General features: G+C 39.3%; 1 protein-coding gene across 2 annotated transcripts in view; it reads right to left on the bottom strand.

The window, feature by feature from the left end:
* Positions 1 to 3,442: 3,442 nt before the first annotated feature.
* Positions 3,443 to 19,832, bottom strand: part of NOX4 (NADPH oxidase 4) — a 112,909-nt gene continuing 96,519 nt past the window's right edge. For both annotated transcript variants that reach the window (XM_032679201.1, XM_032679202.1), the window contains exons 17-18: positions 19,511 to 19,611; positions 3,443 to 14,513 (exon numbers count right to left, since the gene is read on the bottom strand). In XM_032679201.1, coding sequence (XP_032535092.1) covers positions 14,393 to 14,513; positions 19,511 to 19,611 — 222 coding nt within the window. In that variant the 3' untranslated portion in view covers positions 3,443 to 14,392. The remainder of the gene's footprint in view (positions 14,514 to 19,510; positions 19,612 to 19,832) is intronic.

Below are 19,832 nucleotides of genomic sequence, written 5' to 3'. Positions count from 1 at the left end.
AAACCCTATAAAGATTCTTTTCCCAGCTCCCCTTTCATCTGGATGACATTGTAGTCATTTATATCAAAAACAAGTGAACACAAGATTTCTCGAGTCAGAACAGCAGCAATTTGTTTTAACTTTGATCCTGTCACTTAATGCCACAGTGACCATGGAAGATACAGACCACCAGAGAGAATCCAGTCTCCATGTCCTCTTTTACACCATAATGGACTTCAGGTGCTACTTTAAAATAAATTTTAGTCTTTTAATTCTATAGTCTGTGGTCCCAGTTATTTAATCCAGAGGGCTGACTTTCAAAGCATCAACCTCCTATTAATATTCAGAGAGAATCAGGCTCTTAACAACTCTCATTTAAGAGCCTAAATGAAAATTAGGTTTTTCTGTCTTCCTTACAGCTGCAAGAAAGATGCTTGTTACTTCAGAAAATTGGATCACTTCTAGTCAGAAATTCTTTCCCCTTTCAGTGGAACAAATACACTTAAATCCAAAAGTCTAGACACCAAGTTTTAAAAATGACAGACTTTTGTCTCATCCTAGGAGCCATGGCACTCTACAGCACCAAACAAGGATGTCTGCAGGGAGGCTGTCATATTAGAAATTGGTGTTTAGTGGTCTGGGTACAGATGACAGATTGGGAAATCTCTGCAGTCATCCCAATTAAGGTGACATTCTCCTACAAGCAGACACACTACTGTAAAAGGTTACAGGAAGGCTTGTCTGGAAAATTAATCTGTAGAGAGACAAGAAACTTTGGAGTAACAAAGTTAATTTTCAGGAAAACCAGAAGAATGGTCTTAGGGAGGAAGATACAAGTTGTTGGTTATTCAGACCATCAGTCATCAGTTCAAAATGTGCAATTTCAGATTAGAAAGCACAGTTATTAAGCTCAATTTAAAGCTTATGCATATGCTAAACAAGAAACCAGAAAGTGAAATAATAAATCATGGAGCTATTAAATTCATAAGTATTAGGTTTGAGAGGAGTTACAATAAGGGAAATGGACGAGAAATGCAGATGATTTTAAGTCATTTTGCTTACAAAAATGATGATGGGTTTTCAGGAGAAACAATCCAAGTTGCATTGATTACAAATTATTCCAGTATGCCACTCTCAGCCCTTCTGCAATATCCACATACCTGTAATACTTTTCAGGGCATGTTTAAGGCTAAGCATCAGATTGCCTGCAGTGAACAAGACTCTGACTGGATTGCACAGCTTTCAGGAGGCTAGTGGGACCAGCAATGTGGTACCTGCAATGTGGTACCTATCCTTTCACTCCAGTATTCAGAATCAGGAACAGGTAAAGGATAACCTGTGTGTGCTTCTCAGATGGTCTCAATTTTGTAACTGTTTTTTCAAATGGTTCTTCAGCTGAGATATTGTAGGAGGCAGGGGAGGCCAGGTCATATCTAATTAGCACTCGCATTTACAGGTCATAACATGCTGTGTTCTCCAAATAAATGAGTACGTTCCCTGTAACATCAATGGAGTGAAAAAGGAGCTTTTAAAACAGTTTATATGCTGAAATGCAAAAATCCAAGTCAGGTGAATCAGATCCCCTTAGAGGTCTTCAAAAGTTTTCACGTGCCCCACTGATGATGAGAAAGGTGTTAATTTATTTTAGGAGATTTGGTTCATTACGTAACTGAAATTCACGCAAGGTTGGTGCATAGGTCAGGCAGACAGCTGCTGCTCAGACCACAGCTGCTAGTTTTCCTTCTAGAAAAGCTCATGTATTAGCATGAGCAGCCTTTGCCTACCATTGCCCATCCTTCTGCTCACCTCGTTATCAAGAATTTATCATGATTAATTATGTCCATATAGTGCTGAAGTGGGGAAGAGGAAGTAGAGTTTTTCTCTTAAGAAAACAGCAGACTGCAATACTTTGTTTGCTGCCCACTCTAAAGAGAGTTTCTTATTTGCTTCAGCATTTTCAGCCAGGTTTTGTAAAAAAAATACACCCCTCCAATTTTTTATGTTCTCCTATCCCTAATCTTCTTGCTAAAATGCATTTGTGAAATACATTGTTTCCCATAAAAATTCTCCAAAATATCAGACAGAAAATCAAAGCTCAAGAGCCAAAACACATTTTGCCAAACCCCATTACTTGGCCAGGGGAAGGTGAGTGGGAAAGGATATTCCTCTTAATGAAAAACTCCATCATAATTTTTGAAGTTATAATTTTTTCCTCAGATAGCTCTGCCCAGCCTGCCACTGACCCTGTATTAAGTATAAATAAACACTTTTTGCAGTTACACAGAACAAGACCTTCTCTGAAGTGGAGATGTTATCTTTCTGAGTTTTTAACCTATGAGAAGGTTTAATGTATGAGAAGGATATACAGGGATTTGGGGTTTTTTTATCTTGTTGCAGTTAAAACTCCTCATTCTGGAGAGATGGTACCTTTTGCCATCATTATATCAATACCACTCTGGAATGAGAAAGCAAAAATACAACCAAATGAAGTTTAATTTTGTATCCTTAGTTATCAAAACTAAATTACCCAGAACTTTTGACAACAATTCTGAAAAATCTCAGACAAGACCGCATACTTGTAATAATCCATGCTTCACATGTAGTTTTCCTATAAAACCCCACAACCCTGCCAAATGCAGAAATGATTAGGTGGACAGCCACCAGAATATTCAACATCGAGTGGGTGCTTTAGTCTCCAGTGCACCAGACAGACCCCTAACCACATTACTGCAAAGCAATCCATTACTGGATCATGAGTTTTAAACCAATTGTTGCAGATTGGCTGTAGAATCAAAAGTGTCTTGAAGATCATAATAAAATACCAGCTCTCCATCAAGATCAATACTTCACCAGACCAAGCCAACTAAAGCAAAAGACCAGATCACTTTTCACTGTCAGGCACTCAAGTGTCACGGTCATCATAGGTGGGAAGGATTTCTACACACTTCTGGTATGGGAAGGAACTTTGTTCATGACTGATGGGTCAGGCATGTGCTGCTTTCTGCTTGCACTGTGCTCTAAACAAAGACATTCAGAGTGCAGAGGAGTGATATTCTCCTAAATTCCAGTGGTGTAATGATGAGAACGAGATAATATATTCTACCTCCGAGATGGTCTCAGTCACAGATATCTATGGAGTAAACATGTTCTTAATGTTGTTCTAAGCCAGAAAACAACTCCAGGTGGTTAACAAGGGTACCTAGGTCAATTTTGGCACTTTGGGTATTGTACCCCACTTCCTGCTGTCATGTCAGAGGATCCTGGGTCTCCTGTAGCATATCTGTCAACCCTGTATGGATGTTTCAGCTAGTTTAGGGCATCACAAAGAGTATTAGAGCCTCTGTTTTAAGGAGCGAAATCCCAGCCTCCTCTAGCAGCACTTAATACATACATGTACACAATGCTTCCACAATTAAAGTAGTATGTCAATTAAAACCAGGTCACAAACAGCAACTCAACCATGTTTTGCTCAGTCTTGGAAAGGTTGTTTATTGGAAAGTCATGAAGTTTCCTGTAAAGTAAATACCTTGAGAGTACAGTGCCATAATTACATGATGTATAAATGTATGGTGCTTTGTCAAATACAATGAGACATTAAATCACATTAAAACGTTCTGCTAACATAACAGAATGCAAAAATCACATCTGAACAGCAACAGAACTCAGCAGCCAAATACTTTAGTTATCAGTATTGCCATTAAGATAAAATGGCTAATTCAGTTGAGTATTTTGGGAACTAGAATCCTTTCCACACTGCAACCAGGATTTGAATTTTAACTAAGCAAACTTGAAGGACAGGCAAATTTGTAAAACTCTTTTCGGGTGTGACTGTCCCCGTTTTACAAGTAGGAAAAAAGAAGATTGGATTTTGGAAAGAAACTTAATGCAGTTGGGCATCAAAACCTCAATGAACCTGAATTCTTCATATTACTCTGCAAATCCTAAGCTGAGTCACCGGTTTGTAGGGGAACTCTCTAAGAATATGGGATAAAGTTTGGAGTTTTACCCTGACTGAGCCCTTTTTTAGTCAATGTATTGCACATACTCTCACAACACCGTATAATTAAGGAAGGGACACTGTGGGAAAAGAGTTCTGCACATGACTCATGAAAAAGAGAGGAACACAGGAAAATAGAAAAATGAAAACTCAAATCTTTTTTATGATCAGTTTTCTAGCTCTGCCTTATTATACACATAACTGGTAAAATCTTTGCCTCATTTTATTGGAACTAACAGAGTCAAAAATCTTATTACTTACTCTTTGAAGGTTTATGAGGCATGCAGGTACAACAGTGAAATATTTTAAGTCTTTCCAGTCAGTGAAACACAGTTCCTCTGTTCTGCTGGGGGGGCAGCAAGCTGAAGCTACAAAATGGGCTGTTTCATAAGACGAGAGTATGACTTGTTATAGATACAGACGCACTAAGCACTATTCTTTTTCTTAAAGTCAAGCCTAGATGAAAAAATTAAAAGTGAAAGTTCAGTACCAAATCTTGCTTTCTGTTCCACTTGGAAACTAAGCAGACATTTCTCTTCAAAGAATTGTACCACATCCTGATCTATAAAAACGTAAGAACAGATTGAAATTACATTAATATAAACAGGCATCTCTGAAAAGAACATTGAGTACTCAAAGTTGTGGACATTTATGCTAATACTTTCCAAAATGGTTATCTTGCATATTGTACAGAGATATAAAAAGTAAATACCACATTCATTTTTAATAAATTATTTTTATTTCAGTTCTAGTGGGAAAAAATATATAATTACAGAGTTGGAAATTCAGAAAAAAATTTCTGATCTCTTTCTTTTGGGACAGGGAAGAATGCAGTCAAAAGTGAAAAAGTCAAGACCTGCATCTACAGAAAAGAGAGGACATTAATTTCTTCTATCACATTATACATGTTAACTGGAAATAACTACTTCCAAGGCTAATTTCTTAAAAAAAAAAATGGAGAGTTGACCTTAGTTTGTTGCTTTCTTCAAATTTTAGGGATGGTAAGAGTTTAATCTTCCTTCCTGAGACTGGATTTTGATTACTTTGACTAGTAGGATAACAGGCTAAGGTCTTTTCGCTCATGCCAGTGGCTCCAGTTCTCAGTCATTTACCACATCAAACTCTCACATGGCTGTTCAGTGACAAATAATTACTGAAAGTGAGAGGAAAATGGATCATGTCTTCTTTCTGATAGCAACCCAAGGCTAGACCTGTCCCAGACATTGCCTTGAAGGTTCAGATGACAGTGTAGACATCATCTGAACCCAGGCGTGATCCTAGAGAAATGCCTTGCTTTAAAAGGAAGATATTGAATTTTTGAAGCTCAGACTGTGGCACTATTGCTTAATTTGAACTGTATTTTTTCTCTTATGAAGGTTGGAAAGAAAAAAACCACAAACCCAAAAAATGCCTTGTTTTTAAAAAGTTTTATCCAGATGGTTTCTGCCCGTCTTCTAAACATCTTGGAAGAATTCTTTTAAAACAGACATGTTTTGGACATGCTAACATTTCCCAAGTAAATCTGGGGACACTGAGCATTCTGGTTTTTTTTTGTTTTGTTTGGTTTGGGTTTTTTGTTTGTTTGTTTTTGATTGTTTGTTTGGGTTTTTGTGTGGGTTTTTTTTGTTGTTGTTGGTTGGTTGGTTTGTTTTGTTTGGTTCTGAAATGAAATTAGTTTTACATAAGCGATGTAAAATCACAGAACACGAAAAAAACAAACCCTTATACACATCATGAAACTAATACTGCTGAACTACTCAAAATACTTTTTTTGGACATCAATTTGAGGGAAGATGTCACAATTATGACTTTTGTACTCAACTATCACAGACCAACAGAACTATTTCTTACCAACTGTGCTTCATCAAATTTGTTCTTGCAAATGATCAGAAGGAACACAGGCAGAGAAAAACTCAGTGGGATTAAGGGTTTCACAACCTGGCACATGGGCTAAGGCTACTTGTTTCAGAAAAACCTAGTTAATAAGCCCAGAGCTTCATCAACGTATGAATCCTGGAAGAGGGTCTCAGTCACATCTGAATCTCAGTGAAAACTCTGTCCTTCTGCACTGGCAGCAGCCTCATTGTCTCCTTCTCGAAGATGCAGAGCTGAATATATGTGTTGGGAGTTGCCTGCTTAGTAGCACAATACTTCTTTCTCTTTATAAACAATGAGCTCTCAAGGTCCCTGAAGCAAAGAAACCAGGCAAGGAAATATTTAATCAATTAAAGGAGGAATTTATATGCAGTTGATAAACTAAAGGCTGTATGGAAATATCAAATGTAATTGAAAAAAGAAACCCTTTCTATCACTGCCCAATGTCCTGAAATGCCTAAGTGTGAAAGCAAAAACATGACTCGATTTCGGTGGTAGCCACAAATTATCTGACTTTCAAAAAACCAAATCCCTGATTCTCATTCAGAAGATGAAAACACCTTTGCTGTTATGAGTTTTCCCCATTTTCTACATAACACTGCTGCCCTCATAACACTGACTTTCGTCTCATTCTAAAATGCATCTCCATTATTGGGATGCTGCACCCATCAAAGCGAATACAAGAGCCCCATTGGCTTGTGGATTGCACTTTTGAATGCTTCTACACTAGGAGAATTATAAAGGCTGGTGTATTTTGATTAAAATTGAGGACCTCTGCATTTCCCAAAGTGGCATTTTCCTGAGTTAAGGGAAAAGCAGAGAGTGGAAGAGGCCTCTTGATACAATATGAACTATGGAGGGAGGAAGAGCACAAAAGGACTATGTGACACGTGGACGACAACGCATCCAGTGATCCAAAGGTTAGAGCACACCTCTAGGTGAAGGCTGAGGTTATATGCAGAGAGGAAGAGATGGATCTAAAAGCTCAACTCCCTCTTAATCCTCCTATGAAGACAGAAGTAGACCAAGATACATCCAGCTCCAACAGATGACATGTCACCATCAGGTGGAGACCTCTTGCCAAGTTGCATCTCAGCCACATTTTTAAGCTTTCGGACATTATGTTTTTGTCAAAAAGTGTGTATCAAGCAGTTACCAGAGCTTAAGCAGTCAAAAAAGAATAATGTCATAGGTGAATCTTCACATTGACAGCAAATATTTATTAACAGTTAATTATGTTGTTCTAACACAATAAAAGAAAAACATAGAACTTGTGTCTTCCTGCAAAGGTTTTGCCATTTATTCCTCATGAACACTAGTGCAAACATGGGCAGTTGTTGGTGGAAGCTGGCATTCACCATTCTGATCTGTTTTAGACAGTATGTGCTTTCAAGCATCTAACACTCAATGAGGCACAATAACATACTCCACTTCCCTGTCCCTGAACAACATGCTTCTACAAAGCTGGAGAAATACAGAGGGTATGCCCATGCCCTCAGCTAACCATACAACTCTGACTGCACTCGTAGGTCAGATCAGCTCATTGTCTACACAATTTACCCTCAGGTATGACAGCTCTGAGCTCCAAGCTGGAAAGTGCACACGGGAGGCTTGCTTTGCTGTGTTTAAACTGCCTTTCCTCTCACAGTGCAGACCCAATCCAAGAGCCCCTCATTTTCCCTGATGTCAAAGGGTACCTAGGGCTGGCTCTGACTCAGCACCATTCAAAGATGTGACAGACGATGTGACATGATCTGCTTCTGACTGCAGATCATGTATCACTACTGTGTTCTCCTTAAAACAGTTGTTTACCTCTTTGCCTTAAGCCTCACCTCTTTCCAGCAGCTTGCAGAGCTTCTGTGCAGCATCCCTAACCAGGCTGTGCTGAGTGTAGCTCGGGACACAGTCCACTGTATATGCTCTCTGGCATTTTGCATTTCTCTCAGACTATTAAAGGGAGCAGAAAAAGCTCAGAGGTGTTATTTATTCAGTTCAAAAGCACCCCATTATCACTGTGTTACACTTCTAACATGCAAACACCATGACACAGCACCAGTAGGGAATCCGTTATCCCTGAAAAAATAAATGGTATGCTCTTTTGCAATCAAAATATGCCCTGCTGTCAATGAATATATTCTTGGTTACAGCACCAGGAGGAAATTTTCTCTTTTCCTCCTCCACCTCTCATCCAATTTCTTCCTCAGGGTTGCAGAGTATGAGATGAGCAACGTGACCTTGCAGTGACAGAATTTTTAATGTGTGGCTGGTGCACCAAAAGCGATGCAGCAGCGTCTCCCTGCTTAGCGTTGCTATGTATGCTAGACATTTATGTAACACTGCTTCTCATCCTCAAGGCTGCCCTTTCCTGGGGTCAGCAGCAACAAACACAAAATTTATTTATTGAACTGTCAACATTACTCACAGCTGACACGAAGAACTCTACACTCAAATATTTTGGTGAAAAGGAGTTAACGTGTAAAGCTATTCCCAATTCCAAAGCTGCAGAAAAGAAGTAGATTTTTTTTAAAATGGGTTAACTTGAAAGAGTAAAGGGTTTGTTTCAAACAAATTGCTTATTTCCAAGTTGTTTGCTAAAGTATACTAGTTTTCTTCTGGGCTTTAGCACTGAGTTGTGCATGGAAATACAAGGCTTTTGCATATATTAGCTCTCAGCCCCCAGGGAGAGACTGTATGTACATCTAGAAAATGGGGTTTGCTTTTAATTTCTAAAATTGAGAAACCAAGAAGAATGTCTCCTCCTTCCCCTTGGTTCTCAGGTTCAAAATATTTTATCTTGTTCATTGTTGCCCTCCTTGATTTGCTCTTTAGTTGACAGCAGTTTACCTGAAGCATCAGGACCAGGCTTCCCTCTTATCCAAGCACTCTCTTAAGAAGCAATCTGCAGTTGGGATGAGTGGCTTTTTCCAGCTTTCTCTCTGTGCCCATGAAATAATGGGACAGATCCACTGCCCTTAGTACAGATCCAGCATGTTTCTTACAAATAGGATCCTTCTAGAGAATATAACACTTCAGGCACAGCAAACCTTGAGATCTACTGCAAGATTGGAGATATTCATACATCAGAGGAAGTGTACAGCATTTCTTGCTACCAAAATGGATTCCATCCTTCTTACAACATGGGTGATATAACTAGCAGGACAGTAAACCTTCACAAACACTCATCCAGCCCTTTAATGAGAAGAATTTGTTGCTCAAAACTGGTGTGTAAGAGCATTTATTATACATGTCAGTCCAGCAGAGGATTCAGGATTTAACCTTAAAAGATGCTGTCTAATTAATCTATTGTACCTACAAAGGAAATTCCAGAGTTTCTAGGATTTACTAAGCTTAGTACGGGCACTAAAATATCAGACTCTTTATGGGAATGAAGAGTCTCAGCTCCATGCATCTCACCAGTACATCACCATAGTGGCCTTAATGAAATACACCAGCAGCAGAGATGATGCAAATCCCAAATCACCGTTCACAGTTGAGTCATCAGCTATATTATATATATCCCTGAAAAATGTACATTCATAGCAGAAAATCGCAGTTCTGCACAGGCACCAGCGGCATTTATATTAAACCTTGTTGTTAAATCCTCTTTGCTAAAACAATAAAAACTGGTTTAAACTGTGAGGTGGAAAATTTGCAGACAAATCAGATGTACAATCCAGAGAATAATAGATCCAGTTTGTCTTATATCACATTGGGAAGTTTATGAAATGATTGCCAGGCTGAAGTGAAAACTAATCTCCCTAGAAGCCCTTCTTTTTAAAAAAGGTAAACATTGCATTTTAATAACTATGTCTCTGACTTATGAGCCTTGAACTGCTATAGGCAATGACTAGTTAGACACATGCCTGCTTCTCCTAAATCACGTCTTGCAGTTTGAAACTAAAATCTGGTTTGTTAATGTTGAGTAGAAGTTTTTCTCTCAGGTTGCTGTTCTACAAGTCTTACCAAACCATTACTTCTCTGCTCTGTTAGGTTGTTACAGCTGAATTACTGTTTCCAGTCTGGCTCATCTGCTACTCATATTATCTGCCCCTTCTCAGCCAACTCCAAATCTCCTTCTCACCTATGTGCTAGCAGGATTAGGAGCAAATAGACAGCTTCTGCACTTGCTTGCACTGGTTGTAAAAAGTGCTCACAGGTTGCTCCATGCTTAGATCAGACTGTGCATGGATGCAAATATATGTAGTACTTGCCTTACCTGCAAGACACATCTGCTAACAAGGTGGGTGAATATATGCAACCAAATAAAACAGTGGGGATTTAGAGCTGAGAGTGTAAGCCCATGATGAGGATGCAGTGGAAACTGAAATCATAGAATCAAAGAATTATAGAGTCATAGAATGGATTGGGTTAGAAGAGATCTTCAAGACCATCTAGTTCCAACCCGCCTACCATGGGCAGGTTGACCCCTCAGGTTACTCAAAGTCCCATCCAGTCTGGCCTTGAACATTTCTACGGATGGGGCAATGACAACTTTTCTGGGCAACCTATGCCAGTGTCTCACCACCCTCACAGAAGAGAATTCCTTCTTAATATCAAATCTAAACCTGCTCTCTTTCAGTTTAAAGCCATTACCCCTTATTCTATCACTACATACCCTTGTAATAACAATGTGCACAGTGCTTTCACACATATCTTCACATCAGGCTTGTGCGGATAGGAGTCTTCAGAGAGAGGGTTTATCTGTTTTCCCTTTAAGGCAACTGTTCTTTAGTCTGTTGTGGCAAAACAATCAGCATTTTGCAGAAAAATGGATTTGGCTTAAATTTTCTACCATAAGCAGTGAAGTCATCAGCTAGGTGTCTGTGGTATGCAGTGGTGTCCTCTCCCAGCCCAGGTTCAAAGTTGTTTGTTGTGATCTCTCATACTGTTTTCAGTCCTGTCTTCTAGAAGAGCAGATAAAAGACCCTGGAAGAACTCACATGCTAGCAGTAGTACCACATACTGAAATAGGGAAGTGTTGCTTCAAATACAGGGCTGGAATAATCATTGTGGAGGGACAAGCTGTCCTGCAGACTTCAGAGGTGAAAGTCAGTCCTCATCAGGCCTTCCCACACAACATCTCTGCACTCCTTTGTTGTGGTAGTGGACATTTACTCACACAAGCAATATCAGTGCTATGGGAATAGGATGTCTTGGGTAAATCTGATTAATCCAGCTGTTAGCTGTGTAAAGCCCTGAGTCCCACACTGCTGCATGAGGGCTGGATTCCCAATGCAGGGAAAGGGCTTGGTTTCCATCATGGCATGGAAACATTCTCGGTTTAAAAAACAGCCCTGAAACATTTCTGATGAATAAAACACAATGATCCTGCTGAGCAAACACTGATGGGCCTGCAGCTTTGTGACTGAGTCAGAAGTAGCAGAATTCATGGTGGGATCCTTCCCCTGCCAGTGGGACACTTATGATGAACTCACAGGACACAGTATAAAGTGCAAAGTGATGCTCAGTTACGTAAATTCAGTCGATCTGCAAATGTGGAATTATGTGCTGTCAGCCTTCACTTACTTGTCTGGCACTGAGTTATATTTTCACATACACTTGGTTTACAGATAAAAAAGTAACAGAATTTAAAAGAGGGCCTGACTTTGTTTTGCAAGACAGAGACACACTCAGAAACAGCAATGACAACACAGCCTGTAGAAAGATTGTGTATCATAATATCTGCCACTCCTGAAGCCAAGTCACAGTCATTAACAACTCTGAAGCCTTTTGCCCCTCTAACAGAGCTATAGCTCAAGAAAAAAAAGCAGCTGAGGCTTTTAGACTTTCCCCAAAGTCAGCCGCATCTTGTCTAGAGATTACTCATATGATCAATAGAAAGGTTTACCCAAAGTAAAACACAAGTACATTTGCATAACAATTAGACAGATCGTTTTACTGCTTGTGCACTGAAGTGATCCCAAAACATTAATTAAACCTCACAACACTCTAGAAAGGCAGACAGTCCAGAGCTTGTTTTACAAGTGGATCAAACAAACATCTGAGGCTGACACAGCATGAAGACGGAAAGGGAAGAGCCTGGATCTGCTTAGATCTTGCTATGACAGCACAGCCTAATGTAACAACAGGTGTTTAATATGCCTACACGCAGCCATGACTCCTGTTACAATGTAGAACAAGAACACAGTACTAGCACTACTATTTTAATTGTAAAGTGTTACCTATAAAGAAGCTGAGCCAGAAATATAATCTGCTTTAGCACAGAGCTAACTGCAAAACTAGCTGCTCATTATATGGTAATGGAACCGATATCTATCAGAGAGGAGATGTGAAACCACAAACAACTTTGTGATTAAAAAGACTCTAAACTGTAGTTCAAAACCATGAGATACTAGATCCTGAAGCATGACAAAAGATCACTGTCTGGTTGTGGTTAATAGATGTAGGCATGATTTCAACCATGCTTTATGCAGGTATATTAGAAACAAATCTTACTGTTTAAAAAGTGTCTAATCCTTTGCTGCATACCTCTAGTTTTACAGTAATGGGTGAATGAGATCCAATAGGAAAATAATGGTCCTCCCAGCCTCAAAAAGAAAAAAATTAAAATCAGTAGCTGTAATGTAGGTTCCCATTTCACACTGCATTTCTATTTTGGCTTCTCTCATCTGAGCTACTTCGAGAATTCTCATCAGTAGGAATTCATCCATCTCTGTTCCTTCCTTCCTCCGTGAATTTCAAATTGGGCAGAGTCAGGTAAAAACTCCAGTTGCAAGTCCAGACACTGAAGAACACATTCCAATGTGGCTTTACTGATGAAACTCCACCCTGATGCTCACTGAATGCAACTCCTTCGCAGAAGCTGCCAAGGCAAAGACCCAACTCATTCTCACTAGTTACACATACAACATGCCTATACACCACCTACTAGAAAAATGCTTCCCTCTGAACATTGTTACTGATACTTGCAAACTCCTGAACAGTGTCTGCATTGTGAGTGAAATTTTAATGTCTTTTCCACTAAAATAAAAAAGGTTGTCAATGGAAAGATGTAAATGAAATCAAAGGCACTGTGCTAAATACAGGTGAACCACAGGCACAAGACTTCTTGAGCCATCCGCCACCTGTGTATGCTGGAAACACTAATGGTACTGCTCCCAAACTTTTGCTGCAGATTAAGGGGAAGGTTTTCAGCATGTTAGTGATGCTGCTCTATTAGGAAGCACTACAGTGGTGACTATTTACGCCAGCTAAGTGTCTAACTCCTGCTTAAATGCCCTTAAATGGCAAAATAAGGAAAAGGGAGAAAAGAAGAATAAAGTTGAACAGGCTATTGGATGGAGGAAAAAAAAATGTGCTCCTCAGAACCAAAAGGCATAAAGTGCCTGTTTCAACCTTTAACCCTTCCATGGCAATTATGAGCAGAAAACAGCTGTGGAAAGGAGAAGGGAAGGAGAGCTTAAATTTGGATGTTTCAGATTTTCCCCTTTGGAGTGTACTGAAAGCATACTGCAGCTCCTGCAAGGTTTCTGTCTGCACACACCATTCAAGGAGCCACAGTGCTGAGGACTTCATTCTTACTCTGCTGTAGATTTCATCTCATCTCATCCTGCTTTTAGTGACATCAGGGCAAACAAAGGTGGCTCCAGGGAAAGTACTCAAAAGATCATAGTCAACCAAACATACTGGGACCTCTAAGACTGGATTTCAACCTGCTGCCTGGTAAAATAATCAGTAAGAGCATCTTTAGGTATTTGACATTCAGGGCATGTGAATGCAGAGGGAGTGCAACTTCCCATTGTGTGGTATAATAAAAACTTGAGTGCCTATCTGCTCGTGTTCATCACTTTCTTGCTCCATAAATCATACTTACTCTGCAAACCCACTGAATGCTGAATTGATGCAAGATAGAGAGTTCTCCATGTATAGCTGTTGCTTGCCAAAAGGCTGTGACTGACATCATGGTGAAGGCTGCCCACTGGTGCTACACAGTTATGCTCACATTTCCTTAGGTTAACTTCATTATAGAATAGGACTAGTGAGAGTAACACTCTATATTTTAAATATAGAATCCCAGTTCTGCAATGTATAATAAAATCTTTAATATGGAGTGTTTTCACCCCAAAGCCATGAGATTTTAATACCAACAAAAGCAAGAGTCTTTGTAATACACTATGTTTTGTCATTTGGATAAACCTGGGATTTGGTTTACTGATCCAGCTTCAGAGGACTGAAGTGGAAGAAGTTTGAAGTGGAAGAAGTTTAAACATTCCACAGATTCTTCCTCCCGTCAGCTTTCAAAACAATTATGTCTCTCCCCAGCTTCTTTACTTTTTAATTAACAGAAACAACTCCAAAGATCACTCCTGCCACAAATATTGTGTGAGCGCATTTGAATATAAGCACTGATTATTTGTTGGTATACTGCTGCATTCACAGTCTTAAATAATCATAAATAAAAACATCTGTGCTATGCTTTGGTACATTTCTATCTGTTTAAACCACAGATGAACTTCTAAGTTGTACAAAATAAAAATTGCACTTTTATCTTCCGGAGAGTCTTGCTAGTCCAACAGACTTTCAGCTGAAGGATTCTTTATTGTACTCAAACCTTGTCCCATAAGAGTTGCTGCTGTTGCTCAGTTTATGAAGTATCTTAGAGATTTTGTTTGGTCCACAACAAAAAACTCCAATGGTCTTCCTGTTATCAAAAAAAAAAAAAAGAAAAAGAAAAAGAAAAAAGTTATGACATTGTGAATAAACAGTAACATCTAATGATAGACAGAATTGGATTCTGGTCTCACTCATATATAAGTCAATTTCATATAGGTTTTATGGTGAGAACAGCTCATTAGGTCATGCAGTTAGCATTACTGAAGCCACCATATCTCTCTCAAGTATCCCCACAATAAACCCTATTACTTATCTGACTATGACAACTCTTAGGAAGAAGTGCCTCATCTTAATTTCAAGAAAAATTATTATTTCCCACTCTATTTTTATTTTCATAATTAATCACCTTTTTGTGAAAAATGTGTCTCACTGTAATGACTTAATTAGTGTAACTCGTGATTTACACCATCAGGAGATCAAGTCACTAACGATGATTCGTTACACTCATGAAAACAGAGAACTACTAACCCATGATTATTTCTGGCAGCAGCAGAATAATTTTACTGCTTTACTTTCACATTAGCATGCAGCTTTTCCTTCAACATCTATATTGGGAAATCTTATGAAAAGTCAAACACAGAGTATGATCCTTGTTCTTCACCTGTAGGTCTCCACCCACGTTCATTAGTTAACCTGACTTTTTCACACCACTCTACTGACAGCAGCTCTTTGCTCTCTGGTCACCTTAAAGATGGCCTGTCAGATTGATAGTAGTACAATATCTAAGGGCTCAGAACTGTAGTGGGCAACAGAACAGGGCACATCCACCACAGAAGGACTGAGCCATTCACAATATTCATCATCTCCCTTTTTTTGAAAGATGAGAAGGGAAAGGAAGGAGCAGGGAAAGACAATGCAGTGCTGCCTCTTCCACATCATGAAAAAAAAAAATAAATCATTATCTTCCTGCTGAAATTGTGCCACTGCAGAAAAAGATCTTAAAGACAGTGGAATGAAGAAAAAGCATATAAGAGTGAACGTGGTTCTAACTATAGTGATCTACAGCACTCACCAAGAGGCTGGAGACTTGAATTCTGGACCCTGCCTCCAAGACTGCTTCAGTATTTTATCCAATAACTATTTAATAAAATATTTTAGCACATGCAGGATAATCAAACACAGTTTAAAGCTCACTGTGTGTTTGGTGAGAGAAGGGAATTAACACATACAAGAAGAAATCTTTGATGCATACTGTCAAGTATATATGCCTGATGTTAGGCAGCTGCTCGAATAGCATGGCAGTGCACACTGTACCACTGCACAGCAACACTGGCATTGTACAACTGAGGACTCAAACATTAAAAAGCATCACAAAGTTAGGTAGGTAACTGTAGAGGTGTCCTTGTGCAAGCACCTTACAATGCTGATTTTAATTGCCTTCAATTACATCATCTCTCATATTAATCCATGGCAAATTTATAACCCATTCTTTTCTCACCCTTATATATACCTATTAAGCTTTCCTGTCCTAGCAGTACTCCTTTTAATGGCAAGGGATGTTGTGCTGGTGGCTGAATTTTCAGCAGTAATGAGAGTACTATTGCTCATTGCTCTCAAATAAGATTTCTCAGCACCTGTAGACTCTGAACTCCCTCTAATCTGTGCACACTGGAGAAAAAGGATTCATGAGCTGCCAGCAAGGATCTGTTTTCTACTGTGTATTTATTGAGAGAATTAATGTTGCTGTTGGTTTTTTTTTTTTCATTAGTCTAATTAGTACAACCAACTGATAAATCCCAAAGAGTTCGTCTGCCCCTCTCCCTTTCATTACATATAAATTGCCACTAAAGTAAAGACATGTCTTAGCAGCACATACTGCTAATGTATTCCCATCCCAGCAACATCCTTCCAAGGTACACAGAATTTTTGGCTAGTAATCAGAACCACAGAAAGGTTAAATGATTTGCCTAAAGTCACAAAAGAGACCTGTAGCTAATAAGGTCTCCAAAACCCTGGTGAACCACTGCTCGTGCAGTGAGCCAGAGGCTCTCAGACTTCCTTGACAGGATACCCAACACCAGCATCTATTCTGGACATCTCCCCACATAGTACTTACCTCCCGCAGTTCATGCCCCACTTTCTCCCTCACCTCTATCACCGACTTCCCTGCTTCCAGATACCTTCCTCCCTGCCAGCAGCTTGGCTCCTGCCAGGTTACTGTGACACAAGCAGGCAGGTGGCTGAGAGATGCTACTACATGGAGCAGCACTGTACTACCCTGAGCTGAGGGGCTTTAATTGTGTATCAGTTGTCTGCGACAAAGGCTTACTTTGTTGCTAGTAGAAAACAGGCAACATGACTACAATTAAGGAATCTATGTTCTAGGCCATTCTTCATAATAATTATAAACATCAGTAGAGGATTTTACTCAGAGCATTAAGCAAGTAAAGCTTCACTGTTTCTATGGGATGAGTAGGTCAGCACATATTCGTACATCTGTTTTATAAACAGCTGGAGGTGAGGGAGAGATTAAATGCTTTGCTACATTGAGAAGACACAGTCAGGACTTAAAAAGATACTGTTTTAAATCCCACATTCATTCCTAGAGAGATGTTTCTCCTTTACATCACATGAGAAATGTATCATGGTGCTCCATGCCTTTTTCTCCTACAGATATTCATGTCTTTTTCTAGGTCAGTCTCCACCTGGAGGACAACATTTGACCTAAGCAAAACTGAGCACAGTGTAAGCTTTTCATACAGAACCCAACTGAACAGGAACAAGACTGCTGCTCCATCCCTCTAAAAAAAGCAGGGAAAAAAAGACCAGTAATTTGTTATATTAACAGTCCCAATGCACATTGCTGGGACTGCAGATGTCATATGAAATATCGACAGTAGATGGCATGCGTCTGCTCCTCTTTCCCAGAAAAAAGGATCAGGAACCTGATGCTGGGTTGCCCTATGTCACGCTCTGAAGGTCTGGCAAAGCTCAGACACTTACAGGTGCACTTTGCTTATTTGGGACTCAAACAGCAACAACAGCAACAACGCACAAAGCACACAGCAATCAAATGGCTACACTATTAGAGCTTTGCCAGCTGCCTGTTATTTATATGCAGCTTTTCCTAAAATCACAAATAAAAACTGGAAAATCTCAGCTGCACATAACAAGCCCAAAGGGATGATTGCAAATGTGAAAGCCTGAACACTGGCACCAGATGTTGGAAACAACTTGATTGACCTGTTTTATTTTGTTTGGGGTTGTGTTTTTTTTTTTTTGTTTGTTTGGGGTTTTTTTTTTTTTGTTGTTTTTCATCTCTGTATTGCAGCAGGGACACCTACATGGAAAGTTACTGAGAAATAGGAACTTAAATAAAGCTGATAGCAGACCTAGAAATTGGACTGTAGAGAAAAACTGAAGTTCCTGTCTCATCCAAGGAAATATGGAGAATAATCACCTACAATAGGTAAATTTCTGTGGGACAACTGAAGTTGTTACAGGTTTCAGTATCGTGCATCATGTTTTATGTAGCTATGTCTACAGATATAAACCCTGTATAAACCCTGATAAAAGGGTGACCAAGGGTGATGAAGACTACATCTTAGTAAGCTGCAGGTAATCAAAGGAGTCAAAATATTATTTAGGTACTAAAAGACACCCTGTTTGAAAATCGTGGCACAATTTAAAGGCCTCATATGAAAAAGCAGAGAAAATGGTACTTGAAATCTAATTAGGAGTAATGCAGTGGAAAGCAAAAAAAAAAAGCAAGTATGACTACTACTAATAGTTTAATCTATATCATGTACACTTACAGCCTTACAAGGAAGTGGTAGAAATCATAATTTTCATCTTTTAAAACTGCACTCACACAGTTAAACAAAAAAAAAAAAGACATTACAATGGAGCATAAAAGCCTTCTACACAGAGATCTCTGAGCCCAGAGAGTCAGCTTGCTTCCATGACATATTTCCTTTTTCCCATATTTCTTTACTCTAAAACCCTTCTCCAAGTGTGAGAATTCTACCAGGGATGTCCCTCTGTAGCAGCCTTTGGAACATCCTGGCAAGGCATCCACAACATCCTCTATGATCTGAATCCAAGAAAAATATTGCCAGCAGCTCACACTGCCAACGTGATACATTTAGTACTCAGTATTTCTCAAGAACCAGGGTTCAGTGTCCTCAGTCATATCTGGCCTGAGAAGAGAAGAGTCAATAAGCCATGGGCAGATTTCACTTTGCAAGTGCAAGAGAAGACAAGAAGTTCTTGAGGGAAATTTTGCAGATGAACATGCAAGCACTTCTCAACCTGATGCACCCAGATTACTATCAACAGCTACTGTGGTTTGCTCCCACACCACTGACATTGCCAGAAGTAGATTAGGGAAGATTCACACAATCCCTTCTACCAGATCAGCTTTTGAGGCAAAAAACTACCAGTGGGGGGTAAAATACTCAACCAACAAAGCTGGATCTGGACAAAGACATTCCATAGTCTAATTGCATGTTCTCTGGTTTACAACCGTCTTGTTTCAGACCATAACATGTTTTCCTAGCACAGTAAAAAGGCATTGCCAGGTCTTAACAAAGAATAAAAAACTGCCAGAAATCTTCAAAGACAATATATCCTCCGAATAAAAAAAATACAAGTCAGTCAAGGCCTTCCTTGTGAATTTTTTTTCTAAACTAGCACTACAAATCATGAAAATTATAGGAGCAGTCAACATAGGAGAAGTCAACAATTTAAAAAAGTGCAACCTTATTATAAAACCAGCATATATTGAAAGCAAGACATTGCCATGGACAAGAAGATAGGGAAGCTCTGTGCAGTGAGATGAAAATCTGACTTTTGTTTCCTGAGCCACTGAACATAGCTGTGTAAAAAGTTGAACTGCTCTGCATGTGTGAAAAAAAAAAAAAAAAGTGTTTCTGTTTGTACAGGCTACCTCTTACAGCAAAATATTAGTGAATTTCAACATTACATGATATGATAAAACCCAGAAATATTTCCATACCAACACAGCTAGACACAGAAATCCCCAGCCATCAAATTGTGGCATCCTTCAAGCAGACTACTACTTACCGCCTGTTACACTTTGCTATGTCATCAAACAGGAGTTTCCACTGGGGTCGTCCAATCAAAAGCCTGGAGTTTAAAGCTTGATATTTTTCACCAATTATTTTCTGCAAGAAACAAAAAAACTCCACTGTGCCTGATTTGCAAATTGCCTCATATCACCCAGGGCTCCCATTTCTGACATTGGCTGACTTGCCATATTGCTGAGATATAAAACCTGAGCACAAGTACCAAACAGTTGTGATTAAAACTGCAGCTATTTTATGCTCCAATACCTCTGCTCAGTACCTTTTCAATGGCTCTCCTTGGTGTTCATTATACATTGTTC

The sequence above is a fragment of the Chiroxiphia lanceolata genome, chromosome 2 (genome assembly GCF_009829145.1).
Source record: "Chiroxiphia lanceolata isolate bChiLan1 chromosome 2, bChiLan1.pri, whole genome shotgun sequence".
Lineage (NCBI taxonomy): Eukaryota > Metazoa > Chordata > Aves > Passeriformes > Pipridae > Chiroxiphia > Chiroxiphia lanceolata.
The sequence above is the reverse complement of the archived record's forward strand: the minus strand, read 5'-3'. Positions and strand labels throughout refer to the sequence as shown.